At 66.6% G+C, this 27,745-nt stretch overlaps 2 protein-coding genes across 2 annotated transcripts; one reads left to right on the forward strand and one right to left on the reverse strand.

Annotated features, from left to right (window-relative positions):
• Nucleotides 1-4,460: 4,460 nt before the first annotated feature.
• Nucleotides 4,461-23,783, forward strand: PIEZO1 (piezo-type mechanosensitive ion channel component 1). The gene is made up of 50 exons (XM_010579709.1): nucleotides 4,461-4,473; nucleotides 6,694-6,789; nucleotides 8,023-8,145; nucleotides 8,522-8,564; nucleotides 8,664-8,967; nucleotides 9,850-9,988; nucleotides 10,148-10,361; nucleotides 10,567-10,732; nucleotides 10,950-11,054; nucleotides 11,159-11,243; nucleotides 11,328-11,419; nucleotides 11,508-11,768; nucleotides 11,839-11,950; nucleotides 12,112-12,290; nucleotides 12,390-12,538; nucleotides 12,740-12,919; nucleotides 12,998-13,086; nucleotides 13,415-13,572; nucleotides 13,654-13,830; nucleotides 13,959-14,084; nucleotides 14,182-14,382; nucleotides 14,472-14,676; nucleotides 14,820-14,924; nucleotides 15,474-15,627; nucleotides 16,132-16,375; nucleotides 16,518-16,614; nucleotides 16,731-16,899; nucleotides 16,984-17,073; nucleotides 17,224-17,312; nucleotides 17,522-17,593; nucleotides 18,084-18,187; nucleotides 18,264-18,351; nucleotides 18,677-18,757; nucleotides 18,851-19,026; nucleotides 19,118-19,506; nucleotides 19,583-19,841; nucleotides 19,921-20,109; nucleotides 20,369-20,654; nucleotides 20,791-20,896; nucleotides 20,977-21,124; nucleotides 21,211-21,425; nucleotides 21,561-21,719; nucleotides 21,799-21,946; nucleotides 22,052-22,240; nucleotides 22,326-22,418; nucleotides 22,540-22,712; nucleotides 22,810-22,932; nucleotides 23,035-23,114; nucleotides 23,224-23,422; nucleotides 23,534-23,783. The coding sequence occupies exons 1-50, from the start codon at nucleotides 4,461-4,463 to the stop codon at nucleotides 23,781-23,783; spliced, it is 7,692 nt and encodes a 2,563-aa protein (XP_010578011.1).
• A 523-nt stretch (nucleotides 23,784-24,306) lies between these two features.
• On the reverse strand, nucleotides 24,307-27,148 carry CTU2 (cytosolic thiouridylase subunit 2 homolog (S. pombe)). Its single transcript, XM_010579710.1, has 13 exons — nucleotides 27,017-27,148; nucleotides 26,871-26,930; nucleotides 26,736-26,796; nucleotides 26,440-26,549; nucleotides 26,077-26,348; nucleotides 25,864-25,999; nucleotides 25,590-25,721; nucleotides 25,388-25,479; nucleotides 25,192-25,283; nucleotides 25,024-25,105; nucleotides 24,873-24,939; nucleotides 24,736-24,794; nucleotides 24,307-24,641 (listed from the first exon to the last, which is right to left on the reverse strand). The coding sequence occupies exons 1-13, from the start codon at nucleotides 27,146-27,148 to the stop codon at nucleotides 24,578-24,580; spliced, it is 1,359 nt and encodes a 452-aa protein (XP_010578012.1). The 3' UTR covers nucleotides 24,307-24,577.
• Nucleotides 27,149-27,745: the final 597 nt, after the last annotated feature.

The raw sequence follows: 27,745 nt of genomic DNA on the forward strand, positions 1-27,745 counted from the left end.
CCCCCCGCCCCACGCGGGACCGAGGCCGCTCTCGGGGAAACGCTGCAACTTCTCCCGGTCGGGTGTGGGGTGTCCGTGTGTGTGTGTGTCCCCTCCGCCCCCGGGCACGGCCAGCGGACCCCCGCACCCCCAGCACCGGGGGACCGGTTGGGACTGAAAGCGTCCCGGTTTGGACACAGCCGTGTCCCCCTGCTTCTTGTAAGGGGGGGGGGGAGGAGGGTGCCGGGACAACCCGATGCGATGCTCGGGGGGGGGGATGCAGCTGGGATAGGGGATGCTCGGGGGGGGCCCGCGGGCACCCAGCCCGGGTACCGTCCCGGTGCCACGGTCGGGAGTGGGGCACCCACCTCGGCCACCGCAACCTCTGCAGGGCCGTGGCTCCCCAAACTGCTCCCAGTTCGTTTTAAGCAACGCTGGCCTTGGAAGGCAAATGCACCACCCACCGAGGCAACCGTCTGGCTACCGGCCTGGAAAATACCCGTGTCCTGGGACGCGCGGAACAAGAATCGTCTCTTTGAACCCCGGTTGCTCGGGGGGAGCCTGTTCGGGGATTCTCCGTTTACCTTGACGGAGACGCAAAGGAAAAACCTCTCTGTAAACAGGATTGTTCAACGGGCTCCTTGTGCCCCCAGCAGGGTCCGGCCGCCGCCGCCGGGCTCACGCCGCCCGTGCCCCCCCGGGGAAGCGGTGGCGTGACTTTTGGGGTAGCATCACCCAGAGAGAGGGACCTGTACCCGGCCAGACCCACGTCCAGCCGAGCGGTCCCTGTCCCAGCTTGCATTTTTGGGAGAACCGGGCTGGGGTGCGTGGCACTAGCCGTGCCGCCGGCACGGGGCGAGCCTCGCTGGCAGAGGAAGTCGGTCGACTGTTGAAAAAGCTTCTCTTTATTTGCTCCGGTTTGCTCGAGGAGTGACTCAGTGCATCGCGCAGGATGTGAGGAGGTTAATTACAACCCTGCCTATGAACGGGGCTGGGAAAGGAAGGTGGCCGCTTGCACAAGGCCTCCCCCGGCCGGCGGGGTGACGGCCGCCGCTCCGGGACGCGGGAGCTGCCGGCTGCATCCCATGGGTGCACCGGGTGACACGTGGCCTCTGGGCGCGGCATCGCGCCTGGGGCCCTCGCGCCCCAATTATGCCCATTTGGCCCCAAATCGTGCCGGGCTTGCTCGCCCCGCTCTGGCGTGGGACGTCGTGCCGGGGACCCGCCGTCTCCCGTGGCCGGTGATGCCGGTGGCGTTGCCCACCACGGTCAGCTCGTAGGTGGCTTGTTTAAATTTGGGACCCCGCTTGGGCGGGGGCTGTCCTGGGAGAGCAGTTCCCTCTTGCTCCGGCCGCTTGTCAAAATAGCCGTACGGGTGACTCAGCGGTGTCCGGGGGGGGGCCTGGGGTCTCGCAAGGGGAAACTGAGGCACGGGGGAATGTGGCTCGTCCTGCTGCACCTGGGGGGGGTGGTGGTGGTGGTGGAGGAAGAGCCCCAGAGCACGACCCGCCTGCGGCCTTTCCTTCCCCAGCAATTAGGCTCTTCCCAAACGTCCGGAGGATGTTTGCTCGTGGCTCCCGGCCAGCTCGGAGCGGGTGGAGGCGCAGGAGCTGGGCCCCCCCAGCACGGCTCAGAGCAGCCCCCCCACCCTGCTTCCCACGGGCTGGCACAGGCGTGAACCCCTACGGTGCAGCTCCCAGCCACGCCACGGGCCATATCCTCACCCGGCACAGGGAGATGCCTCGGCTCTAGCCTGTCTGGCAGGAATGTTGGGCTGCAGGGAGCCTGCCGTGCCTTCCCACCAGTGCATATCCCACCCGTGGGGTGACTGGGGTGGGGGGGACCAGGCAGCCGGGACCCCCAGGCTGGCTGATGGTCGTGGCTGTGCTGGGTCCCAGCTCCAGTGTGGCTCCGTGGTGCTGGGGCAGGAGCGATGGGTGAGGATGGCAGCCCCCCCCTTCCCTGGGGCTGCGGTGCTCCCCAAACCGGGGGGGACTGACCCGGGGTGAGGCGAGGACACGGCCCCTCCTGGCTGAGCCCCCCCTGCTTGGCCAGGAGGTGATGGGGTGCTGGGGGGGGTCCCTGAGGGGGGTCCCGGGTGCCACAGGGGGGCCGGTACCCAGCCGGGTGCTGGCAAGGTGCGTGGGCTGCAGCCAGCTGCCTCCTGCGGTCAGGTGCTTTTTATAAAATGAAGGGAAATAAAAAAGAAGGGAAAAAAAAAAAAAAAGGGGAAAAAAAAAAAAAAAAAAAGCCACGGCTGTCTCCAAGAGCAATACTGCTGTTTCCTCCCCAGGCGCCCAGGGGGATGGGAAGCGCAGGGCCGGCTGCCTGCAGCCTGCCCGGACACTGCCCGGCCCAGGGTGCCCATCTCCCCGGGACTGAGCCTTTTGCAAAGCCCCCGCATGGCCCCACTGAGGTGGGTGAGGCTGTGGGGGCTCCCCGGGGGTGCAGTGGGTCCCCACGCCGCCCCTGAGGCTCGCCTTGCTAGCTGAGGGGGGTTGCTGCAGGCTGGGTTTGCGGGGGGCTTTATGGCTCCCGTTGGCAAAGCCCTGGCACGGTGGGGTTTAACCCTTTGCCTCCTCTGCGCCCCGGTCGCAGCAGAGTCTTGGGGTGCCCATCGAGGCGGGGGGATGCGTTTGGACACTGGCGCTGCCATACGGCAGACGCCGTCACGGCCCCGAGCCGCGCGTGGGAAATATTAAGGCGGACCTGGGAACGTCGCCACGTGATGGGAACGTGGGTCTTCGTGCGCAAGCGGGAGATGTGCACGGGCATCCCGGTGCTGAGCCCGTGGCTCTTGGGATCCTGAGGGCTGCTCTGGCCTCCTGGCGTGGGCTGTGCCATCCCGGTGTGTGCCTGGTGTAGGGGCTGCAGCCCCAGGGCTGTGGGCGCTGGGTGTCCCCCCGGCACTGGGGTGGCAGCGAGCACCCATCCCCAAAGCCGCTGCGTTCCCTGTCCCGTTGCATCAGCCACTGGCATTTCCCAGGCTGGCAGCCGTGGCATCCAGCCCGGTGCCCTCCCGGGGCAGCTCCCGCAGCATCCCCAGGGAGCAGTGCCGGCTGCTGTCTCGGCGCTGGCAGGAGTGGGATTAATTTTCCACAAAAACAGGATACAGCGGGTGAACCGGTGGGGCTGCTCCCTCTTCCCGGAAAGAGGAGCCGGGGCTGGGGCTGGGAATGTACTGGTGGCTGGCTCTCCCAGCATGGCCAGCCCTGGGGCTCGCTGCTTTGGGGCTGTCCGGATTTTTTGGGGATGGGGAGAAATCCCGTGGGGAGAGCTGCCGTGGCCGGGGTTCATTAGCCGGCCTCTGGTTGGTAGCCAGTGGGTGCAGAGTGCAGGGTCCTGGGTGCAAAGTGACGCCCCGGGGACCCTGTCTGGGTTCCCCCAACCGTGGGGACCCCAGTTGGGACCAGTTAGCTGGGAGACAGGACCCAGCTGCATGGAAGCAGCTTGGCAGAGCTGCCTGGCTCTGGCAGCAGGTAACGGGCCCATGTGAAAATAGCAGGGCAGGCAGGGAATTAAAGAGCTCTGCTAATTAATCCTGAGCGGCCGCAGGTCCCTGCAGAGCCAGCGGCTGTGCCGGTGCCAATCGGTGTATGGGCTGCGCGTGGGCACGGGGTGGATGGTGCTGCGGGGCCGGTGCGTGGGGCTCCCCCGTCGCCGGCAGGGTCCGGGGAGCCCCCTTTCCCCATGGAGTTGGGTACGGATCCATCCCCGGGAGCTGGCTGGGCATGGGATGGTGTCTGGTTTGCAGGGAGGGGGCTGCACCAGACCCCAACCCTCTCCTGCAGCCGCCCTTCCCACGCTTCCCCGGCCCGATTGCGATGGGAGAGACCCCGGTGTCGACTCTCCCCAGCCACCCCCACCTTCGCCGCCGGGTCCCTGCCTTTCCCTGGGGTCCCCGATGACCCCCTTCCCCTCCCATGGGGAGATCTCAAGGAGAGATGAAAGGCTGGCGTGAAGGAAACCCGGCACACCTCACCCAGCTCCCCAGCGCTGCGATTTATCCTCCTCCCGGCGCATTAACGTCGTTAATATTTCAAATGCTGCTGGCCGCCAGCGGCGGCGGTGAATTCTCCAGCAGCGTGGGAGCTGGGCCGGCTGCTCCCGACTTCCCGGGGTCACAGGGCTGGGGAAGGGGGGATTTGGGGTGGGGATCCAGGATAACTCTGCTGGGGGTACAAGGGGGATGCTCAGCGCGGGCCAGATCCTGCCCCGTGCTCGCAGCAGAGGCGAGACCGCAGGGCATCGTGGGCGATGGGTGCTGCTTTGCGTGGGGAGGGGGACGGTGGGTGCCACGGCACTGCACCCACCCACCCGGCTCGGGATGATGGGGTGCGGGAGGGCGGGTTTCACCGCGGGACTGCTCTCCCCACATGCCAAACTGGTTTTTCTCCTCGTGCTGGTGCTTCCCCTGCTGTCAGCACGGCGGGGAACCGGTTTCCACCGACTCCGGGACAGAGCACCCACGCAGCGCCGGCATGGCGCACCTCGGTGTGCTTCCAAACTGGGCTGCATCGTGCCGGCGGACTGCTCCCCGTAGCATCATTTTTCTCCCCCCCTTTTCATCCTTGAGCCCTTAAAACTTGAAGGCTGTGGTGAGTGCTGACCACCCTGCCAGAGGGTCCCGTGGGTGCTGGCTCGGCTCTGGGGTGCAGTGGGGTGCTCTGCATTTGCAGGTAGCTGCTGCCAGCCCTTCCCAATGCCTTAGGTGACCCCGAGCCGCTGCCACTGGGATGCCTGCTCTATACTGGTCCAGGAGTGATGTCCCTTGTCCTGGGGGCCTGGTGCTGGTGGCATAAAATACCTGGGTCGCTCTGTTGCTCCGGGTACAGGTGGTCCCCGCAGCAAGTGCATACCCTGGTCCCCAGCGATGCCCGTGGGTCTCTCCACCGTGCCCACAATCCCCCTCCTCCCTGCAGCTCTCGGGCAGACCCCAGCCCAGGTGATGCCGGCAGGGCTCCGGCACAGTTGGTCCCCTCCATACCACTGGCACCCACAGGGTGACCGCGGCTGGGATGGGGGCTCATGCTGGGACTGGTTTGCCCCTGGCACCCGATGGCACGGGAGTGGGCAGTGGAGTCTGTGCCAGGATGGGGGGTGCTGGTGGCGACTGGGGGGGGGCTGGCTGGCTCCCACATAAGTGGAGCGGCGGCTCGCCCCCGCACCGGGAAGGCTCCTCTCGGCCCCGTCACCATTGGCGCGGGAAGGGGAATATTTGCTCCATGAGATCATGGTTTGCCGAAACGTAGCCAGCAACCCTCAGCAGCGTGTGGGGAGGTGACGCGTCCCGGGGTCACCGTGGAGAGGTGACTGGCAGGACGTTGGTCCGCAGAGGGGCAATTGCTCGTGGGGGGGCCGCACCATGTCCCCCCTTGGCTGTGCCGTCCCTCGCCCCAGGATGTGCCGTCCCATTGAAACCTCGTAAACACGGGAAGGGCTGTGCCGCGCTGCTGGTGCTGAGCACGTTCCCTGGCACCCAGCCTGCCCCCCGCCTCGTCGTCCCCCCGCCAGCCCCATGGGGCCGGGGGCTGCCCTCTTGGCCCCCTCTGCCTCTCCCCTTTCCCAAGTGGGGTGCCAAGGGGAGCAGGTCCCTGCCCTGGCCACGCAGAGCCAGGGTCCCTGAGACCAGTTTGCTGTGGCTGTTCCCTCCCCGGGCTGCCCCAGAGGGGTCCCCCCCTACCCAGAGTTGGGTCCCCCCAGCCTGCGGGGGGATGTATGCAAGGACACGTCCCCCTGGTTTGCAGGGGAGGGGATGGAGGGATGCCCTGGGACTGCCTGGAGTGAGGGCACAGTTAAAAAGCGAAGCCCCCATGCTGCGCAGCCCCCCCCCATGACTCCCTTCCTCTCCGGCCAGGCACTGATTTGGGGGGTGTCTTGCAGCGGCCATGTCCACATGGCTGGGCAGCCACAGGGCTGCCCCGTGGCTGGTCCCAGCTCGCACCGGTGCATATGCCGGTGTCTGTCACCGCTCGCCTGGCGTGCGCATGCAGCCGACGGGAACGCCGCGTCCCCAGCCACGGTGGCAGCTGCCCTGGGATGTCCCTGCCGTGCGGTTCCCGTTCCCGTCCCCGTCCCCATCCCCACTGGCGGCAGCTCTGCGGGACCCTGGCTCAGTCCCGCTCCCTGCCCAGCTCCTCCGACGGTTTCACGCCTGCAAACAAGCTGTAATTTAGGTCTAAAAATAAGCGAGGGGGAAGGTGGTGAGCTGGTGGCACGCCTGGAGCAGGGCTGGGTGCAGGTGAGGGGCTGTGCCAGCCCCGGGGTGGCCATGGGTGGGGGTCCCAGCCCAGCCGTGGGGTCCCTGCAAACCTTGGCATGGTCTTGCAGGAATGACGTGGAAATGCAGCAGATTTTGCTCATGGCTCTCGTCCCCCTGTCACCCCACATGTCTGGGACCTCTGGTGTCCCCCATGCGACCTGTGCAGGTCACCAGGACTGACCCAGCCTGGGCTCCTGTACTCTCTTCCCACCGGCTTTTCTGGGGGGCTTGAGCCCCCATCCAGGACTGCCCATCACTTTGGGGTGCCTCTTATTTTGGGGTATCCCCCTCCTCCTGCTTGGGCGTCCCTCAGCATGCAGGTCAGGGTGCCATCCTTGGGGATCCCCAGGGTGGGTGGGTGGGGGGGCGATGCAGCCAGGAGCCCGGTGGGCTCCAGCCCCTTCCCCGTGCCTCATCCCCAGTACTAACCCTGCCTGTCCCTCTGCCCCCAGCCTGCCTTTTCCGATTCAACGTCCTCTCCTTGGTGTACCTGCTTTTCCTGCTGCTCCTGCCCTGGTTCCCGGGGCCCACCCAGCACTCCGCCGGAGGTAAGGGGCTCAGCCTGGGGTGGGGGGGACCGGGCAGAGGATGGCGGGCAGAAGGGTGGGCAGCACGCAGGCAGCTCTGGCTTGGGGGAACTGGGCAGCGCGGGGGCTGCCAGCCGCTCTCTGGCAGGTACCTGCCCTCCTTCTCCTGCGGTTTCCCCCCCGGCCGGGCAGCGTGGCTCCGCATGGCAGCCTCACTCTGTTAATTATAGCCCGGCGCGGCTATTAATAGGCCTCCTGCTCCGAAATGGCCGGTTTTGAGCCCTAGCCTTATTAACCAGAAACCTCAGGGCTGAGCTCTGCCCGCTGGGTGGGCAGGGATGTACCACGAGCAGCCCCTCCGCCCTGCCCGGGCACGTTCTCCGCAGTGGGCATGCGTGGGGGGGGGTGCAGGAGGTGCATCACCCACGGTGGGTGCACGGGACGTGGCCCTTCAGGGTGGGCACCAGGTGCCCGTAGCCCTCCTGTCTCCCTGCCCTCTGTGCCAGGCTGAGCCATGCTGTAACACAACCCAGCAGCGCCTGGCACGGCCGCGGCTAAAAGCTTTGCCCTCTGAATATTTCATGGGCTTGCACGGCCCCGGAGCCCAGGCGCTGCCGAGAGCCTTTGCAGGGATTTACAGGAAAAAACAAGCGGAGGGAGAGTTTTTGGCCAGGGCCCCCCCCCCCCCCCCCAGCCAGCACGCAGCTGCGGTGGGCTCGCTGCCTGTCCCACGGCCAGGAAAACGGGCGCGTGGCCCCGGGAGCCGGGTGGGATTTGGGCACAGCTGCAGCTGGTGGAAGGTGTGACGGGGCTGGCGGTGCAGGGGAACCCCTGGCGCCCACCTACAGCCCCCCACCACAGGATGTTCCACCAGGGATTGGGGTGGGGATGGTGAGCTGCATCCCAATGCCGGTCCCGGTGCAGTGGGCCCGGGAAGCGCCCGGTGCCAGTGAGGTTGGAGGGTGCTGCAGGGGCGAGGGGAGGGAGTGTGGTCCTGGGTTTCTGCATTGCCCCGTGCCTCAGTTTCCCCAGTAATGCAACAGAAAGGATGCTCTTAAGCTGTGCTGGGTGCACAGTGAGACATGCAAGGTCCTGGTGGGACCATGTCCCTGGGGCAGACCCCTGGCATCTCTGGGCACAGCCACAGTGCGTCCCTTCCCAGCTTTTCCCAGGGGTGCTGGGTCTCCAGTGGGGATGCTGGGACTCCCCGGGGCCACCTTGGGCGATGGGTAATGGGGTGCCCGTATCTCGCAGGTCACACCAGCCGCCTCCTCAAAGCTCTTCTGGGGACCAGCATCCTCTTCCTCCTCGCCCACTTCGTTTTCCAAATATGCCTATACACGCTGCCCATCCTGGACCAGCTGCTGGGGCCCAGCTGTGAGTACGGGGTGCCAGGGCAGCCTGCCCTCGCCCTCCTGCACCTCTGCTCTCCCAGGCTTCACCCCCTCCCCGCAGTGCCCTGGGGCTGGACCCCCAACATGGTAATACGTGGGTGCGGGGATCCCATCCGTCTGGGTGCCGGGGGGCTGCTGAAGCTCTGCAGGGTCCCAGCTGCGTGCCCAGCACCAGGGGTGTGCTGTGCCATGCCATGCCAGGGTGCCTGCTCGGTGGACGCTGCACTGGGCACAGACCCCATCCTGGGTCCCCACGGATGTGGGGTGTTCTCCCCACGGGGAAGCCACCTGCTCCGGGTGGGCTGGGAGCCTACCCACGCGGGGTCTGCCAAACTCAGCACCTCCCCGCTTCCCCGCAGGCAGCACCTGGGAGGTCCTCGCCCGGCACATCGGGGTCACCAGGTAAGGGTACCCCGGCGGTGTGGGGCTGGGGGGTGGTGGCGGCAGTGAGGGGGTTGCACCCCCAAGCCCTCCCCTGCCCCGCTTTCCCCCCCCAACCAGGCTGGACTTGAGCGACATCCCCAATTCGGTGCGTCTCGTGGCACCCGACGTTGGCATCCTGCTGGCCTCGTCCCTCTGCCTGTGCCTGTGCCGCCGTCTCGTCCCCAAGGCCGGTGCTGCCGCCCGCGGCCGGAGGCTGGAGTCCGTGGACCCCCTTGAGCGGGTGAGAGCTGACCCCGGCACCATCGGCAGCATCCCACCCGCCATGTCCTGCCGAGCCCCCGCCAGAATTCCCGGGGCACGGCGGCCGGTCCTCGGTCCCCTCCCTGGGGACGGCAGACTGGGACATGGGGGCTTGGCGTGGGTGGGTGGCTGGGGACCCGGGTGGGAGCAGTTTCACTGGAGGACTGGGACCTCATCACGGCATCTCATACGGGCTGGGGTGACTCAGCCGTCACACTCCTCACACGAGGAGTGCTCGTGTTTGCTCCCGCGTTGCCGTAGGGATCCCGGCAAACAGCCCGGCCCTACGGTCCCCACCGGCGGGGGGGGAATGTGGTGCCTGCACCCCCTGGGCTCCGGCTGGCACCGCCACCCCAAAACCCCTGGGCTCAGGAAGGGCAGCGTTGTGGGGGGGCAATCATGGGATGCTGGCACTCAGCTTGAGCTCGCCGGCTGGGTGCCGTGCCGCGCCATGCCGTGCTATGCCAGCCCTGCCTGGCGGTGCCAGTGGGGCACTGGGACGCTGCGCTCGTGCCACTGGGGTCACCCAGGCAGACGCAACCCCAAGCTGATGGCATCCCCCAGCTCAGCCAACACCCCTCGGGGCTCAGCCCTGTTTTGGGGTGCTCCCCACTGGTCCGGGTTGTCGCGGCGGGTGCTCACTTGCCCGGCTCTGGCCGTGGCCGGGCTGTAACCGGAGTGCCGGCCGATGCGAATGCCTTTGCCGTGAGCACGGGGCCAGCGCGGGAGGCAGCCTGGAAAAAAGCTCAGTGCTGGGAACCTGGGCGCCAGCGCCAAGAAAAACAGCCGCCTTTTGGAGGCACTTTCCAAGCAGTTAATGAGATAAACACGGCCAGGTGCCGGGCTGCGCGCCCGCACAGCGCCGGGCAGGGTGCCCCGGCTGTCCACCCGTGCTCTCCCCCAAGTGGGGAAACTGAGGCACGGCCAGGAGGAGCAGCCTGGAGCTGGTGGGCTGCCCGGGGTCGGACCACGGGGTTCACGCCGCGTTCTCCTCGCCTGGCAGGGGGAAGAGGAGGACGTGGAGCGGCACGGTGGCACGGCCGATGGGGACACACCGCTGAGCGCCAGGCTGCGGGTGACGGCTCACTGGCTGCTCTGGGCGGCCGGGAAGGGTCTGGCCATCCTGCTGCTGGCCTTGGCTGGTGGGTACGGGATGTGGGGGGGTGTGTGGTGAGCTGGGGCGGAGGGGTCTCGGTGGCCGTGCTGCCGGGGATGATGCTTGGTCCAGGGAGGGATGCTCGATCTGGGGCGGGGGGGATGCTCGGCCGCGCACTGACCGCCCACGGGGCGCTGCTCCCCAGGGATCACCCTGCCCTCCGCCTCCTCCAGCGTCTACTACCTGCTCTTTGTGGGGCTGTGCACGTGGTGGGCTTGCCACCTCCCCACCAGCCGCCTGGCCTTCGACACCCTCTGCTTCCTCGTCGGCATCTACGCCGGCGGCCACCTCCTCTGCCTCTATGCCTACCAGACGCCTTTCGTCCAGGGGGTCTTCCCGCCCCCCACCATCTGGGCACGGTGAGTCCCCGGGGAGGGAGCCGTGCCGTGGGTTCCCGTGCCACCCCGGTTGAGTGGGTGCCCCGCTTGGCCCCCGTCCCGCTGCCAGCTGCGGCAGGTCCCCGGTGAAGCCGTATGCCGTGCCAGCACCGGGATGGGACCGTGGCTGGTGGCGGGGGTCCTGGCTCGGGTGGGCGATAACTCCATCCACTCTGCCCATCCACAGGCTGTTCGGCTTCAAGGATGTTGTCCTGTACCGCAACTGCTCCCAGCCCAACGCCCTGGTGCTCAACACCGGCCACCCCTGGCCCGTCTACGCCAACCCCGGCATCCTGCTCCTGCTCTACTACACCGTGGCCACCCTGGTGAAGCTGCGCCGGCTGGATGCCAGGGTGAGGGGCTGCGGGGCCAAGACGGACCCCGTGCCGATGCCCGGTGTGCCCCGCCGCTCTGACCACCCCAACCTTGGCACCGGGGGTGCCTGGTGGAGGGGTGGTGGGGGACAGCGGGGTGCCTGGTGGAGGGGTGCCTCGGCAGGGGCACCGGGCATGATTCTGCTCCCCCGGTGGCTGCAGCGGGGTGCTCTGAGCTGGCTCCTGCCCCTCACAGAGAACCGCGGTGCCGGCACAGCCGCCGGCAAGGTGCCCGGCAAGGGAGCTGGTGGAGCTGGAGAGCTGGCCCAAGGACACCGACGGCGTGGCTGAGGACACCAAGGTGGGTTTGGGGTGGGGGGGGCTTTGCTGGAGCTGGAGGGGGAATGGGTGCGGGATGCTCTGGGGGTGCCGGGGTGGGCTCTGAGCCCTCTCTGCCCCCCCCAGCCCATGCTATCCCCCAGCACCGGGAAACCGGGCAGCGGTGCCGAGAACTGCACTGTCCACGTCATGGGCAACTCACCACAGCCGGGTAAGCCCGACCCTGCCGCCTCCCCCTCCCCAAGGGCTGCCCGTGGCCCGGGGGGTGGCTCATGGTCCCCCTCCCCGTGGCCAGGCAGGAGGCGTCCGGCGGAGCGGCTGCCCCTGCACACCCTGGGCCACGTCGTCATGAACCAGAGCTATGTCTGTGCCCTCATCGCCATGATGGTAAGGGGCTGGGGGGGGGATGAAGATGATGGGGGGGCACCTCCTGGGCTGAGCCCGGGCGAGGGGCCGCATTCCTGCCTGCCCGCAGGTGTGGAGCATCACCTACCACAGCTGGCTGACCTTCGTGCTGCTGCTCTGGGCATGCCTCATCTGGACGGTGCGGAGCCGGCATCACTTCGCCATGCTCTGCTCGCCTTTCCTCCTCCTCTACGGCATCGCGCTCTGCAGCCTGCAGTACGTCTGGGGTATGGATCTGGCCCCCGAGCTGCCCACCCGCGTCGGCTTCATGAGCCTCGAACAGTTGGGGCTGGTGCACCCCAAATATCCCTGCTTGGACCTGGGGGCCAAGGTAAGCCCGGTGTCCCCATCCCTGTCCCCTCTGGTACCCGGCTGTCCCCACTCACCGCCTGTCCCCGCAGCTCCTGCTCACCCTCACCTTCTGGCTGCTGCTGCGGCAGTTCGTTAAGGAGAAGCTGCTAACGAGGAGGTGCCCGGCCACCCCGCTCCTGGAGGTGACCGTCTCGGACACGGGTAAGGGCTCCCGGCGTCACCCACCCCGAGGGACCCTGTCCCAGGCTGAGCATCCCCAGGGATGCGAGTGCCCGGAGGTGGGCAGCTGCCAGAGAGGGGGGGACACGACACGCGTGCCCCCCCCCCGGGCGGCTGCCTGCAGCCCCTTCCTTGCCTCGCAGAGCCCAGCCGGCAGCGGGACGTGCTGAAGGCGCTGGGGGTCCTGGTGCGGGATTTCTATGCCAAATACTGGATCTGCGTCTGCGCCGGCATGTTCATCGTGGTGAGCTTCGCCGGGCGCCTTGTCGTCTACAAGATCGTCTACATGTTCCTTTTCCTCCTCTGCCTCACCCTCTTCCAGGTAGGGGGGGCTGGGGACCCATCCCCATCCCCATCCATCCCCATCCCTGACCCCGTCCCTGTCCCTGGCGTGGTCCCACTGATGTCCCCGTCCCCGCAGGTGTACTACAGCCTGTGGCGCAAGGTGCTGAAGGGCTTCTGGTGGCTGGTGGTGGCGTACACCATGCTGGTGCTCATCGCCGTCTACACCTTCCAGTTTGAGGATTTCCCCATGTACTGGAGGAACCTGACGGGCCTCACCGACGAGCAGTGAGTGTCCCTGACACACCGCGGGGTCCCTGCTGCCGCCAGCCCCCGTGGTGGCACCAGGGCACGGCCAAGGGATGCGTTGCACGTGGGGAAACTGAGGCACGGGGGGGCAGTTGGGGTTGAGCCCTGGCGTGGTAGCTTGATGCCTGTGCAGGGTGGGATGGATGTGGCCCTGTGTTGACCTTCCTCCTCCCTGCCCAGGCTGGGCGACCTGGGTCTGGAGCAGTTCAGCGTCTCCGAGCTCTTCTCCAGCACCCTTATCCCGGGCTTCTTCCTCCTGGCCTGCATCCTCCAGCTCCATTACTTCCACCGCCCCTTCATGCACATCACTGACCTGGAGCACATCCCTGCTGCCACCACGCCACCCTGCCACATCCCCAGGTAGGGCCCCGCACCAGGGTGACCCCCCGCTCTGCACCCTGAGACCCCTGTCCCTGCTCTGAGCCCTCCTCCCCGCAGGCCTGAGGAGCTGCACGGGAGCCGGCTGCTGCGGGATGCGGCTGCTGCCGAGAATGCCGGGACGGGTGACTCCGACACCGCGTCACAGGGTACCGGGCAGGGACAGGGGTACGGGGTGGGATGGGGTGTCCTCCAAGCCAGGAAGGGGCTGCGGAGGTGCAGGGATGGATTGGGGTGTCCTTCAAGTCTGGGAGGGTATGAGGATGCATTGGGGTGTCCTCTCAGCCAGGAAGGGGCTGGGAGGATACAGGGATGGATTGGGGTGTTCTTCAAGCCAGGATGGGGCAAGGGGGGAGCAGGGATAGATTGGAGCATCCTCCAAGCCAGGAAGGGGCTGGGAGGGTACAGGGATGGGTTGGGGTGTCCCCTGAGCCAGGGTGGCTGTGGGGGTGTCCGTGACGCTCCGTGTCCCCGCAGCGCCCACCAAATGGGGACTGGTGCTGGAGCGCCTGATCGTGCTAGGCTGGACCTTCTCGGACACGTTGACCCGCGGGCAGGTCTTCGTGGGGCGCCTGCTGGAGCTCCACATCCTCAAGCTGGTGGCTCTCTACACCGTCTGGGTGGCCCTGCAGGAGGTACCAGCCCCGGGGTGCTGGGGTGGTGGGGGAACAGGCTCGACCGGGCACGCTGGGGTGCTAACGCAGCCGCTAACACAGGTATCACTGATGAACTTCTTGCTGGTGCTGCTGTGGGCCTTCGCCATGCCCTACTGCCGTTTCCGCCACATGGCCTCCTGCCTCTCCACTGTCTGGACCTGCATCATCATCGTCTGCAAGATGCTCTACCAGCTCAAGATCGTCGACCCCAGCGAGTACTCCAGCAACTGCACCCAGGTGCCCAAGGCGGCCGTGCCGGGGGGATGTGCGGTTCTTGGGGTGCTTGTGGTGGCACGGGGGGGATCCCTGGCTGGAGGTGGCAGGGGCAAGGGGTCCTGACACCCGGTGGTGCTCCTCTTTTGCAGCCCCAGCTCAACGGCACCAACCTGAGCCCGGAGGAGCTGGGTAACTCCACGCTGTACCGCGGCCCCGTGGACCCTGCCAACTGGTTCGGCATCCGCAAGGGTTACCCCAACCTGGGCTACATCCAGGTGGGCACGGGGACGCCCCGTCTGCGGGGAGCACGTGGGGGGGATGCTCGGTGGCGTACCATGGTCCTGAGCATCCCTTCGTCCTCCCCCCAACCAGAACCACCTCCTGGTGCTGCTGCTGCTGGTGTTTGAGGCGGTGGTGTACCGGCGCCAGGAGTATTACCGCAAGCAGCACCAGCTGGTGGCCCCCGTCACCGAGACCATCTTCGAGGACATCTCCCGCGAGCATCTCGACCACGGCCTCGGCAGCTGTGCCAAATACTTCCTCAACTACTTCTACTACAAGTTTGGCTTGGAGGTGGGGAGCGGGTGCCGCGTGGGGGGATCCCACCGCTCGTGGCAGCCCGGGGCTGAGCCTCTGCATCTCCCCCCGCTTCCCCATCCCAGATCTGCTTCCTGATGACGGTGAATGTGATCGGGCAACGGATGAACTTCATGGTGATCCTGCACGGTTGCTGGCTGGTCGTCATCCTGACGCGGCGCCGGCGGGCGGCCATCGCCCGCCTCTGGCCCAAGTACTGCCTCTTCCTCGTCATCTTCCTCCTCTACCAGTACTTGCTGTGTGTGGGCATGCCGCCCGCCCTCTGCGTGGGTAAGGGGCAGGGGCTGGGGGGGGACACCCATCCTTTGCATGGATCACGGAGGCAGAGGTCCGTGCGTGGGCACGCTGCCTGCCCTGGGTAAGGGGCTGGCGTGTTGGGGGGCTGGCATCGAGCGTGCCCACTGCCCCCCCAGACTATCCATGGCGCTGGACCCGAGCCCTCCCCTTCAACTCGGCGCTCATCAAGTGGCTCTACCTGCCCGACTTCTTCGTGGCCCCCAAATCCACCAACCTCATCAGTGAGTATCCCCCCCCCCCCGTGCAACCCACCACCAACCCCTGCAGCCCCCTGCCCACGGGGCCCCCTGCCCCCCCCTACTCCAGCCCCTGGCACCCCCCGCCCATGGGGCACCCCCAACCCCAGCCATGGATTTTTGGGGGGGGTGTTTGTCCAGTCCTGCCCCCAGGGAGGTGAGCAGAGGGGAGGTGGGAGGAGCTGGAGAAGCCACACCCCTTTGGGGTGGAGCTTGACCTGTGCCCATGCCCCTTTGGGGGAGGAGCTGTGGAAGAGCCTTGCCCCCTGTGGGAGGAGTTTGGTTGAAGTCCCACCTCCTTTGGGGAGAAGGAGGGGGCTGGGGAGAGCCACACCCCTGAGGAGGAGGGGCCTGGGGAGAACCACACCCCCTTGGGGGAGGAGCTTAATGAAACACACATCCCAATGGACGAGTGCCCTGGGGTGCCCCACCCCTTGGGGAGGGGCTTGATGTGTGCCACGCCCCATTCTAGGGAGGGAGGTGTGGCCTACCAGAGCCCCGCCCACCCCCCCAGTCTGAGCCATGTGCCCGCAGACGACTTCGCACTGCTGCTGTGCGCGGCCCAGCAGTGGCGGGTCTTCGAGGCCGAGCGCACCGAGGAATGGCTGCGGGCGGCCGGCGAGAACACCGACCGGCTCGACCTGGCGCGGGACCCCCACAACCCCACGCCCAACTTCATCCACTGCCGGTGGGCGCCCGCTGCCGCGTGACACGCCACCGCAACCCGGGGCTGGGGTGGGCTGGGGCACCGGGGACCGTGGGGATGGGACCCCCAGGCACTGGGACCTGCCGGGCTGGGATCCCCTAAGATGGGGCTGGGACCCCTTTGGGCCAGGGAAGCTCTCCCACCGACGCTAGGCTGGGACAGGACCCCCGCCACGGCTGGGGCAGGACCCCCTGTCACTGGGTTGGGACCCCCAGGCTGGGACAGGAGCACCCTAAGGCTGTGCTGGAAAGAGGTGCCGTGCTCCAGGACACCCCTGGTGATTGTGCAGGACCCCCACGAGCATTGGGACCCCATAGACTGGGACAAGGCGCTTTGTTCCCCAAAATAGGGCTGATGCGGGGACTGGGACCGTGCTGGTTTGGCTGGGCTGTGGGGTGGCACCTCACTGCACCCCAAACCCAGGTGGTGGCAAGCATGGGTGCTGGGAGGGGATGGGGACCCTGCTCTGAGCACCCCATCCCACAGATCATACCTGGACATGGTGAAGGTGGTGGTCTTCCGCTACCTCTTCTGGTTCGTCCTGGTGGTGGTCTTCATCACCGGAGCCACCCGCATCAGCCTCTTCGGCCTTGGCTACCTGCTGGCCTGCTTCTACCTCCTCCTCTTTGGCACCGCCATGCTGCGCAAGCCAGCCCGGGCTCGTCTCGTGCTCTGGGACTGCCTCATCCTCTACAACATCACCGTCATCATCTCCAAAAACATGCTGTCGGTGAGGGCTGCTGGTCCCCAGCCATGCAACGGCCCCATGGCTGCTCCTCGGGGCCACCCACCCCTCGGACATCCCCTGGGGAGGGGATGGGTGCCGATGCTGTCCCCAGGCAAACCCCATGCTCTGCCCTCTCTCCCCGCAGCTCCTCTCCTGCGTCTTCGTGCAGCAGATGCAGAGCAACTTCTGCTGGGTGATCCAGCTCTTCAGCCTGGTCTGCACCGTCAAGGGCTACTACGACCGTGAGTTGCTGGCCTGGGGATGGGGGGGGGGTCTGGAGTCTGCCCTGCCTGAGCTGGTGGGGTTGGGGGTGCAGGTTTGGGCTGCTGCCTGACCTGCCTGCATCTCTGCCTGCCAGCCAAGGAGATGGGCAAGGACCAGGACTGCTCGCTGCCCGTGGAGGAGGCGGGCATCATCTGGGACAGCATCTGCTTCTTCTTCCTCCTGCTCCAGCGCCGCGTCTTCCTCAGCTACTACTACTTGCACGTCATGCTGGACCTCCAGGCCTCCGCCCTGCAGGCTTCCAGGTGGGGCTGGGGTCCCGGAGGGTCCCCATGGGTGCCGGGGTGTGGGTACCCCCCCCCACCCTCCCGCCATCCCTGTCCCCACAGGGGCGTCGCGCTGTTCAAGGCCAGCACCCTGAAGAGCATGCACTCCCACCGGCAAGCCGAGAAGAAGTCACTGGCCCAGCTGAAGCGGCAGTGAGTGGGTTTTGGGGGGGCACCTGGGACCACTCTCCCCCCATACCCCAGCACTGCAGCACCTTGGGGCACCCCTGTGCAGGTGGGGTGGATGGGGGTGCTCCCGGGGGGCTTGGGGGAGCGGGCTCCGCAGCGGCCTCTGCCTGGCAGGATGGAGCGGATCCGAGCCAAGCAGGAGAAGTACCACCAGGAGCGGCTGCCCCGCGGCACCGGCGAGGGGCAGGATGAGGCCAGGCCAGGTGAGAGCTGGGGGGTCCGTCCCTCCGTCCCCCCAACCCCTCTCTGGGCACAGCAGTGTGACCATGACCCATCGCCGACGCCTGTCCCGGTGGAGCCCCACGGAGCATCGTGGTGAACTCCCCTCCCTGCCCTCCTGGCTCACCCCCCATGCTGGGGGTGGGTGCACCGAGCGTGGCCGTTCTCAGCGCCCCCGTCTGCCATTCCACAGCGCCCGGCAGCCCGGCGGACCCTTCCCGGCAGAGGGAGCGGTGGTGGCGGCCATGGTTAGACCACGCCGCAGGTACTGGCCCGGCAAGGGGCCATAACGGGGCGCAGCCCCTCGGTGAGGTCCCTCCGCCGGGGACCGCTAACACCCGCGGGGAGCGGTGGTGACGGTGCTTTCGGCAAGGTGACGCCCTGCATGTTCCCCGTCCCCACGCTCGGCCGCAGGGCACTAACTAGGACTTCTCCACTTCCCAGCACTAACAGGGTGTTGGACTGGGGGTACCGGGCTGGGTTTGGGGTTACTGGCATCGGTCGCCTCCGAATGCCGGCACCGGAGGGACCCCACTTTGGGGACGCGAGAGTTGAGTCTTTGTCCCCAACGGAGATCCCCGTGGGTGTCCTCGGCACCGTGCCAGCATCACCATGTTGGCCAGAGAGCCTCGGGGAGACGGCAGCCCTGCCGTGACCACCCCCCCGTGCCGTGCCACCGGTGGGGCACTGGCTGTGCCGTGACACCCCATGCCATGGCACCAGCCGTGCCGTGACACCCCGTGCCGCCCCGGCAGTGCTGCATTCGGGGGAATACTTCCTCTTTGAGTCGGACAGCGAGGAGGAGGAGGAGGCAGCGGTGCCGGAGGAGCCGCAGCCGGGCAGGCAGAGCGCCTTCCAGGTGAGCATGGCTGGGGGGGCCCGGGGGGAGGCTGGTGGTGCCCACAGGGCACTCACGGCTCCTTTCCCCTTGCCAGCTCGCCTACCAAGCCTGGGTGACCAACACCAGGACGGCACTGCGGCAGCAGGAGCAGCCGGAGGCAGCCGGTGCCGAGGTCGCTGCAGGTGGGTCCAGCTTACCCCAAAATGGGGTTGGGGGGGCACAGGAGGGGACGCAGCCCTGCCCCGTTCCCCGCTGTTTGCTTTGGGAGTAGTCGGCATCCCGTACTGGGGCATCGCCTCAGGGTGGTTCCCAGTGTGTGTGGGTCCTCCAATGTCTACAATGGGGTTGGGCGTAATCCGTGCAGCTCTCCTTTGGTGGCCATGGTGGTTTTTAAGCCGGAGTGGGGGGACACAGGGTGTGGGGTGATGAGTGGGAGAGCCCCAACGGGGGCTAGAAATGATGTCCATCCTCTGCTGACCCCTTCCCGGGGGGGTCTGACCCTTGTAGGGGACAGCGGAGGGAGGGAGGAGGAGTTGGAAGCACCTGAAGAGGCTGAAGGCCAGGAGGAGGAGGAGGAGGAAGGCTCCGGTAGGTGGGCGGCAGGACTGCAGCTTGGGATGGGGGGGTGTTGGGGGGATCCAAGAGGGTGTGAAGTGACACCCCTCATCCCCCCCACCCCAGCAGAGCGGGGCAACGTGGTGCAGCGAGTGCTGAACACCCTGCGGTTCCTGTGGGTGCTGTGCCGGGCCATGGTGGACGGGTTGACCCAGTGGCTGGACGCCTGCACTCGGGAGCACGCCGACATGTCCACCGTCCTGCGCCTCGAGAGATACGTCCTCACGCGCCGGCTGGCCACGGTGAGCCCTGGGGGGGGGACATCAGGACACGACAGAGGGGCGGGGGGGGGGGGACAGCCCCGTGGTGGCACTGACCTGCTGCTCGCTGCAGGGAGAGGACATGCACCGCGGGGTCCTGGATGAGCTCTACCTGCTGCCGCCAGAGGAGCCCCCAGCTGAGGAGCTGAACCCACGGGGGGCCGGGGTTGCGGACCCCCAAAACGGCGTTGCTTCCAGGCAGGTGCATAGATACCCCCCCCCGAGGGGGCAGCCGGCAGCGCCGCGGGCAGGGGTCGGCAAGCAGGGGGCTCACCCCTGTCCCCGTGCCGTCCCCAGCGGGCACCAAGGAGCTGCCCCCAGCCCGGTGGGATGCCCGCTGCCCACCAGCAGCCAGGAGCAGGTGACAATTTTGGAGAGCCAGGAGGACGTGGCTGGGTCTCAGGAGCTCCTGGCCTTGCCCCAGAACCGGAGCCGGACGGCCAGCGAGCTCCTCCTGAGCAGGTACAGGGATGTGGGGATGGTGGGGATGGGGACGGGGAGTGTCGGGGCCAGCTCACCCCCCTGCTGCACCCCGCAGGCGGCTGTACTTCCCCGAGCTGGAAGAGTCAGAGCGGTTTTATCGATCCCACAACCGGTTCCTGAAGCTGCTGCTGGCTGGGTACCGCTGCGTGGCCGCCCACTCCGAGCTGCTCTGCTACTTCATCATCATCCTCAACAACATGGTGACTGCCTCCGTCATCTCCCTCTTCCTGCCCATCCTCGTCTTCCTCTGGGCCATGCTCTCCATCCCCCGGCCCAGCAAGCGCTTCTGGATGACCGCCATCATCTTCACCGAGGTGGGCAGGGGGTAGCCGGGGAGGGGATGATGCCACCCGGCCCCCGGCTGCCACCCACTGACCCCGACATCCCCCACAGGTGATGGTGGTGGTGAAATACCTCTTCCAGTTTGGGTTCTTCCCCTGGAACGGCTACACCATGCTGGTGCGCAACGAGGGCAAGCCCTTCTTCCCACCCCGCATCCTGGGCTTGGAGAAGACTGACCGCTACATCAAGTATGACCTCATCCAGCTCCTGGCCCTCTTCTTCCATCGCTCCCTGCTGCTGGTGAGCCCCAGGGCACGGGCATTGCCGTGGGCATCACCTGGATGGGATTCTCCAGGAGCTGGAGGTGCTTCTGGGGGCTCTGGAGAGCACCCAGTGGGTGCTTGGTGGCTCTGCCTTGGTTTCCACCCAAGGCACCCATTGCTGATTGGGTCCTGGTGGTGCAATGGGAGCCGAAGCTGAGGGATGGCGGGGGGTGAGGTGCGTGGGGCTGGGGGGGGCATCAGGAACGCTGTCTCCCCCTGACCATGCTCCTTCTCAGTCCTACGGGCTGTGGGACCACGAGGAGGACTCCTTCCCCAAGAAGAAGGCAGAGGCAGAGCGGGTGGAGGATGAGGAAGAAGAGGAGAGGCGGGAGGAAGCAGCGTCCCCCGCGGGTGAGGAAGGGACGGAGGTGCCGGCAGAGCCGGGGACACCGGGCGCAGCTGCGGGGCCGGAGCCAGAGGGTGATGCCGTGGGGCAGGAAAAGGGGGCCGGGGCGACGCAGCTCCGCTTCAGGAGGAAGAGGCGATGGGGGAAGAAGCAACCGGAGGCGGCTCCGGAGGAAGGTGAGCACCCGTTCCTGGACCTCGCGCCCCGGCGAGGGGCAAGGCTGGCATCCCCCAGGGTGGAGGGATGCTGGGGCAGGGCAGGATGCAGCCCTGCAGGACCCCGGCTGTCGCCCATGCTGTGCCTCACTCGCAGGGGATGGGGAGGAGGAGGAGGAGGAAGAGGAAGAGGCAAAACAGAGCCACGCTCAGAAGAAACTGAAGGCGTTTGGGCTGCAGGTCAAGCTCTTCTTCCTCACCATGTGAGTGCCCCGCAGCATTGGTTGGGGTGGGGGGTGCGGGGTGCAGCCCCCGGTCACCCATCCGTTCTGTCCCCCTCCAGGGCGCAGAACATGTACCGGCCGGTGCGTGGGTTCTTCTGGGACATCCTGCACACCCGGCACCGGGCGGCCACCGACGTCTACGCCTTCATGTTCCTGGCCGACGTGGTCGACTTCATCATCATCATCTTCGGCTTCTGGGCTTTCGGGGTGAGCAGGGGGTTCCCGCAGGGCACCAACCGGCTCCCACCGCAGGGTCAGGCCGGGCCGTATCCTGACCTCTCCTTCATCCCCAGAAACACTCAGCGGCCGCCGACATCACCTCCTCGCTGTCGGATGACCAAGTGCCAGAGGCCTTCTTGGTCATGCTGCTCATCCAGTTCACCACCATGGTCATCGACCGCGCGCTCTACCTCCGCAAGACCGTGCTGGGCAAGCTCATCTTCCAGGTCATCTTGGTCTTCAGCATCCACCTCTGGATGTTCTTCATCCTGCCGGCTGTCACCGAAAGGTACCATGCATGCGCCGAGGATGTCCCCAAGGGCACGGTGTGGCCCTAGGGTGGCACCTTTGTGTCCCCAAGGCCACATGGTGGCCCACCCTGGCTGGGGAGGTGGCCGGAGGGGTGACACCCACCCTCCCGCAGGTTGTTCAGCCTCAACACGGTGGCCCAGCTGTGGTACTTCGTGAAGTGCATCTACTTCTCGCTGTCCGCCTACCAGATCCGCTGCGGCTACCCTACCCGCATCCTGGGCAACTTCCTCACCAAGAAATACAACCACCTCAACCTCTTCCTCTTCCAGGGGTACGGCACGGGGCCGCGCGGACCCCCGAGCGCCCGGAGGGTGCCGTACCAGCCCCCTCTCCCTGTGTTCCCCCCCCAGGTTTCGCCTCGTGCCCTTCCTGGTGGAGCTGCGGGCTGTCATGGACTGGGTCTGGACGGACACCACGCTGTCCCTCTCCAACTGGATGTGCGTGGAGGACATCTACGCCAACATCTTCATCATCAAGTGTAGCCGCGAGACGGAGAAGGTACAGCCCCGCTGTGCTGGGAAGGGTCCCCCAGTAAGCCCCTTGTTGCTTGGGGTCCCCCCGAGCCCACCTGACATCGTGTGCTGTCTCCCCCCCCCCACCTAGAAATACCCCCAGCCCAAGGGGCAGAAGAAGAAGAAGATCGTGAAGTATGGCATGGGGGGCCTCATCATCCTCTTCCTCGTGGCCATCATCTGGTTCCCACTGCTCTTTATGTCGCTGGTGCGCTCCGTGGTGGGTGTTGTGAACCACCCCATTGACGTCACCGTCACCCTCAAGCTGGGGGGGTATGAGGTGAGGATGCAGGGGGTGGGTGCTGGGGTGCCCAGCCCAGATGCTGGGGTCCCCTGCCCGGCTGATGGCACCCTGTCCCCTGCAGCCACTGTTCACCATGAGCGCCCAGCAGCAATCCATCCAGCCCTTCACCCCCCAGGACTACGAAGCCCTCACCAACCAATTTGAGAGGCAGCCGGTAAATCCCCCCCCTCCCCGCTCCATCCTGCTGGGAGGCCGGCAGAGTCGGGGGGTGCCCTGGGGTAGGGGTGTCCTTGGGTGGGGGTTGACCTGGTCATCGTCCCCCCCCCTTGCACTAGGTGGCCATGCAGTTCATCACGCTGTACGGCTACGAGGACATCGTGAGGGCTCGCATCGAGGGCAGCTCGGGCTCACTCTGGAGCATCAGCCCCCCCAGCCGGGAACAGATGCGACGAGAGCTGCAGAACGGCTCCTCCGACATCACCCTCCGCCTCACCTGGACCTTCCAGAGGTACCGCCGGCACAGTGGCAAGGAGGAGGAGGAAGGAGGGGGGCAGCCCTGCCTGCCCCCCCCCTCAACACACACTCAACCTCTGCTCTGCCCGCAGGGACCTGGGCAAAGGGGGGACGGTGGAGCACACCTTCGACAAGCACACCACCGACCTGCAGCCCGGCGCGCCCCAGCGCATGGAGCTGGCCCAGCTGCTGCAGGGCACCCGTGATGCCCCCGTGTGAGTGTCCCCAGGGAAGGGACAAGGGCCTGGACCCCCCCACTCCATAGTCATTGGGATGGTGTCCCCCACCTCCGCATCGCTCACCCCGCTCTCTTGCAGGCAAGTGCCCAAACTGTTCCCCAAATACATCCGGGCGCCCAACGGTCCCGAAGCCAACCCCGTCAAGCAGCTGCTGCCAGGTGAGTCCCACCATGTGTCTCCCCACCCCCAAAAAAAAGAAATCAGCGTTGGGGGTACACCAGCAGCCATACTGTGCCCTGACACTCTGTGTGTGTGTCCCCTCGACAGACGGGGAGGACAGCTACCTGGACGTGGAGGTGCAGCTGAAACGGGAGCGTGCGGGTGCCGGCCGAGGGGGTGACAGCTTCTTGGAGTGGTGGGTGATACGGCTGAAGGAGGCCACCCCCAGCGACGGCAACATCCTCCCCATGATCATCTTCAACGATAAAGTCAGCCCCCCCAGCCTGGGCTTCTTGGCTGGCTATGGGTAAGTGGAGGAGGTACGCGGGGAGGGGGGGGACCACCAGGCTGTACCCCAAAAGGGACGCAAGTCTGGGGGTGTGGGATACAGGATGCAACCCCCCCCCCCCCCTTGCAGGATCATGGGGCTGTACGTCTCCATCGTGCTGGTGATTGGGAAGTTCGTGCGGGGTTTCTTCAGCGAGATCTCGCACTCCATCATGTTCGAGGAGCTGCCCTGCGTGGACCGCATCCTGAAGCTGTGCCAGGACATCTTCCTGGTGCGGGAAACGGGCGAGCTGGAGCTGGAGGAAGAGCTCTACGCCAAGCTCATCTTCCTCTACCGCTCCCCTGAGACCATGATCAAGTGGACGCGGGAGAAGGAGTAAGGGGAAGGGGCTCTGGGCCCCCCCCCTCCCGGGGACATCACCGCCAATGCCTTAACCAGTCCTGTCCCCCCCCCCCGCAACAAGCTGGGGCCGTATCCTGCTGGGGGAGGCAGTGGGACGCAGGGTGCTCGGCGCTCGCTTTTAGGGAGGATGTTTTTCTTGCCGTCCGACCTGCGGAGACCACGTCGTGCCTTCCCGGGGTGGGGGACAGGAGCTGGCCCCCCCACCCCCACCCGCTGGGCACCCCTGGCTGCCGGGTGGAGGGGGGGTTGGTCAGGAGCCAGCCTGTGCCCCCTCCCCACTCTCCCCAGCCCTGCTCCAGAACCAGGTTGAACTCAAAAGCAATAGCCCCCCAGCCCCAGGACGGGGGGGCCCTGGGTCATGGCCCCCCCAACCAGGGGTGGGGGCTGGCAGCCCCAGCTGGACTCTAGACACTTGTGACTTTGGTTTTGTTTTTTTTTTTTTTTTATTAATTCAAATGGTTTATTTATACAGATATCTAATAAAACAAAGCTGAGGCCTCCCTGGCTGATGTGCAGCTGGGGTGGGGAGAGGGGGGGGTGCTGGGTGGAACTGGGGACCTACTGCCCCCAGGGGGTACCAGCACCCCTGGCTCCCACTGAATGGGGGTTACCAAAACGGGGTGTAAAAGCAGCTAGCCTGGGTGCCAGGGTTCCCCAGGAGCTCTGGTTCCCCACCATCCTATGGGGCATCCCTGGTGGGGGGGGTGGCACCCTGCCCCACCAGTACCCCGGAGGGATGAAGTTCTGTATCCCCCGCTGTCCTCAGCCCCTTCAGCTCTCGCCGGGCTCCTCATCCTCCAGCGGGACCTCCTGGCTTTGCTGCTTCATCTCTGCTCTGCAAAGGACGGACACGGTGCTGATGGACGCACGTGGCAGCGGGGGCTGAGCCGGCAGGGAGGGGACACCCCCCCACACCCCATCCCCCCTACCTGCGGATCCTGCGCTGGGCCTCAGTACGCACGTAGGGTGGCAGCGTGGCGAGGGGACCCTGCAAGAGAGGGGCCGTAGGCACGGGGACCCCCCGTTCCCGAGGAGAGCCACCCCCCCTGTCCCCCAAAAGCCTTACCAGCTCCTTGAAGGTGAGGCGGCAGCTGTAGCACAGCAGCGGGATGAAGGCAGCTCTGCTCTCAGCCCTGCGGGGACAGGGACCCTCAGCGGTGACGGCACGGTTCACCCCGGTGCCTGCACGGCATCCCCCTCCCTGCCCAAACGCTTACCCTGCTGCCGCCGTGTCCTGGCAGCACCCATTCCACTCCGGCTCCTCCGTGATCAGCGTGGGCTCCAGGGCCAACTCCTCCTCTGCAAGAGCCAGAAGGCAGGGGTATGACTGGGGGGCGTGCATGGCTGCCCCCCGCCCCAATCCCCTATTACCCCCCCCCACTCACCCCCAGCGATGTCCAGGGCGCACAGGCAGAGCAGGCAGCGCTGGGACTCACTGCTTGCCTTGGCTGGAGCCGGGCTTAGCTTCTCACCCGTCCTGCAAGCAACATGGGGGGGTAAACGGGTGCACCCCCCGCTCACCCCCAAACCAAAAACCACCCCCCCTCGCCCTGGGGTGTCCCCGTGCAGGGGACACCGTACCGGTAGACGGTGCTGATGGTGGAGGGGAAATCCTCCTGCAGCCCCAGGAGGAAGCGTTCCATCAGACGGTGGATGCTGGGCTTCTCCTGGCGCTGGGGGAGCAAGCGGAGAGGGCAGGAGCGGGGGGGGGGGGGGGTCCCGTCCCCGCCATGGGGATGCAGAGCTCGGGATCCCCCCACCAGGGGACGGGGGATGTCCTTACCTTGGTGGGGAGGGGCGGCGCGATGACGGTGGGGACGTCGAAGAAGTGGTTGTAGAAGGCGATCTCCTTGGCCATGTACTCCCGCATGGGACGCACCACCATCACGTCGCCGTGGCGGTCGTCCACGAAGCCCTGTGGGTGCATGGCTGCGGAGGGACTGTGCCACCACCAAGCTGCAGATCATCCCCCCGCCTCCCTCCACGGCATCGCGTCACCCCTCCAGGTGAGGATCGCCATCCCCAGCTTGGAAACAGGGTGCCGGCAGGCTGCTCACCGTGTCAACGGCGAGGAAGGCGCCGCGACCCAGCGCCAGGTTGGTGAGGAGCTTGATGGCCACCCGGGTGCAGCTCTCGCCCGTCATCACTTTGGTGTAGCCCCTGGTCCGGGCTGTCTGCAGGATGAGGTGGATCCTAGGGGACAAGGCGACACCAGCTCAGAGCCACCACGCCATGCGTGGTGCCAACGCCGGGCAGGATCGGCCCCTCACCGCAGCATCTGCAGCAGCTCCTCTCTCGCTGTCGGCGTCTCCACGGCCTCGAAGAGCCGCAGCAGCTCCTGGGTGCGGGCAGCAGCAGGCAGGCGGGGGGCAGCCAGATCCCCGACCTGGGTGCTGAGGCTGGGCAGCGAGGTGCCGCCGTCCCCGTCCCCCTCCTGCCGCTGCTGCTGGATGAAGCCCTCCACAGCCTCCTTGTAGGAGGGACCGGGCTCGCCAGAACCCCCTGGCCCTGGCCGCAGGATGGATGCGGGCAGCTCCAACGCCTGTGGGGCAGAGATGGGTACCAGTGTGGGGCTGGGGGCAGCCAGGTGTGTGTTCCTGCCCGGCGTGTCCCCCCCCACTTCGTCCCCATACCTGCTCCAGGTGGGCCAGGTGGTAGGGGAAGCCGGTCGCCTGCAGCAGGGTCTCCATGCGAGTCAGGCTCTCCTCCCGCTGTGCCGGGCTCTGCCCGCGCACCGCTCCCTCTGCAAAGCGGGTGGGCAGCACCGGGGCCGCCGCCACAGTGAGGAAGGGGCACTCACCCCATCCCTGGGGCGAGGGGGACACCCCGGGATGCCACAGCCCTCCTGGGCTTGGCACTGGGCACGGCGCTGGGAGCAGGCAGCGGGGCAAGGAACAGGCAGCAAATGGGCAGCGGGGTTAATCCTTACCGTCAACATAGATGAGGCCGGGGATGAAGCGGAGTCTCTTGGCCGTCTCCCGGCTGAGCCCCTGGCAGAGGTGCAGGGTGAGGGGGGTGGGTGAGTTGTCCCCCCCCCCAGTCCCTCCATCACCCCCACTCTCACCTCTTGGACCTGCCGGAGCATGGCACTGGATGCTGGTCCCCCCGACAGCGCCAGCAGCACCTGCAGGGACATGAGGGACGGTCACTGGCCCTGGTGCCACCACCCAGGTGTCCCCCCACACCTCTGTGTCCCACCCCCCACAGTACCTTGTCTCCCGGGAAGATGACACGGTTCTTGCCCAGCATTGCACGGAACTTATGCACGAAGTACTCGCGGAAGCAGCCACTGCGGGGACACGGCCCTGAGCCATGGCATGTTCTATGGCACCCAGCGCCCATGTCCCCAGGACGCAAAGTCCTTGAGCCCCCTCTCTCCAAGCCTTGATGTCCCAGAGACTCGATGTCCCCGAGACCTAATGTCCCCAAGCCACAATATTCTTGTGCCCTGCTGTCCCCAAGCCCCTTGTCTCCAAGCCCTGCTATCCCCAAGCCTTGATGTCCCCGAGACCCAATGTCCCCAGACCCTGATGTCCCCAAGCCTTGACGTCCCAGAGACCCAATGTCCCCAGACCCTGATGTCCCCAAGCCTTGACGTCCCAGAGACCCAATGTCTCCAAGCCTTGATGTCCCCAAGCCTTGACGTCCCAGAGACCCAATGTGCCCAAGTTCCGTGTCCCCAAGACCCAATGTCCCCAAGCCCCGATGTCCGAGAGACCCAACATCTCCAAGCCCCGATGTCCCCCAGCCTTGCCGTCCCAGAGACCCAACGTCCCCAAGCTCTGTGTCCCCAAGCCCCAATGTCCCAGAGACCCAACATCTCCAAGCCCCGATGTCCCCCAGCCTTGCCGTCCCAGAGACCCAATGTGCCTAAGCCCTGTGTCCCCAAGACCCAATGTCCCCAAGCCCCGATGTCCCCAAGCCTTGACATCCCAGAGA

Source organism: Haliaeetus leucocephalus, unplaced genomic scaffold (assembly GCF_000737465.1).
Source record: "Haliaeetus leucocephalus isolate CR32 unplaced genomic scaffold, Haliaeetus_leucocephalus-4.0 Scaffold668, whole genome shotgun sequence".
Taxonomy (NCBI): Eukaryota; Metazoa; Chordata; class Aves; order Accipitriformes; family Accipitridae; genus Haliaeetus; species Haliaeetus leucocephalus.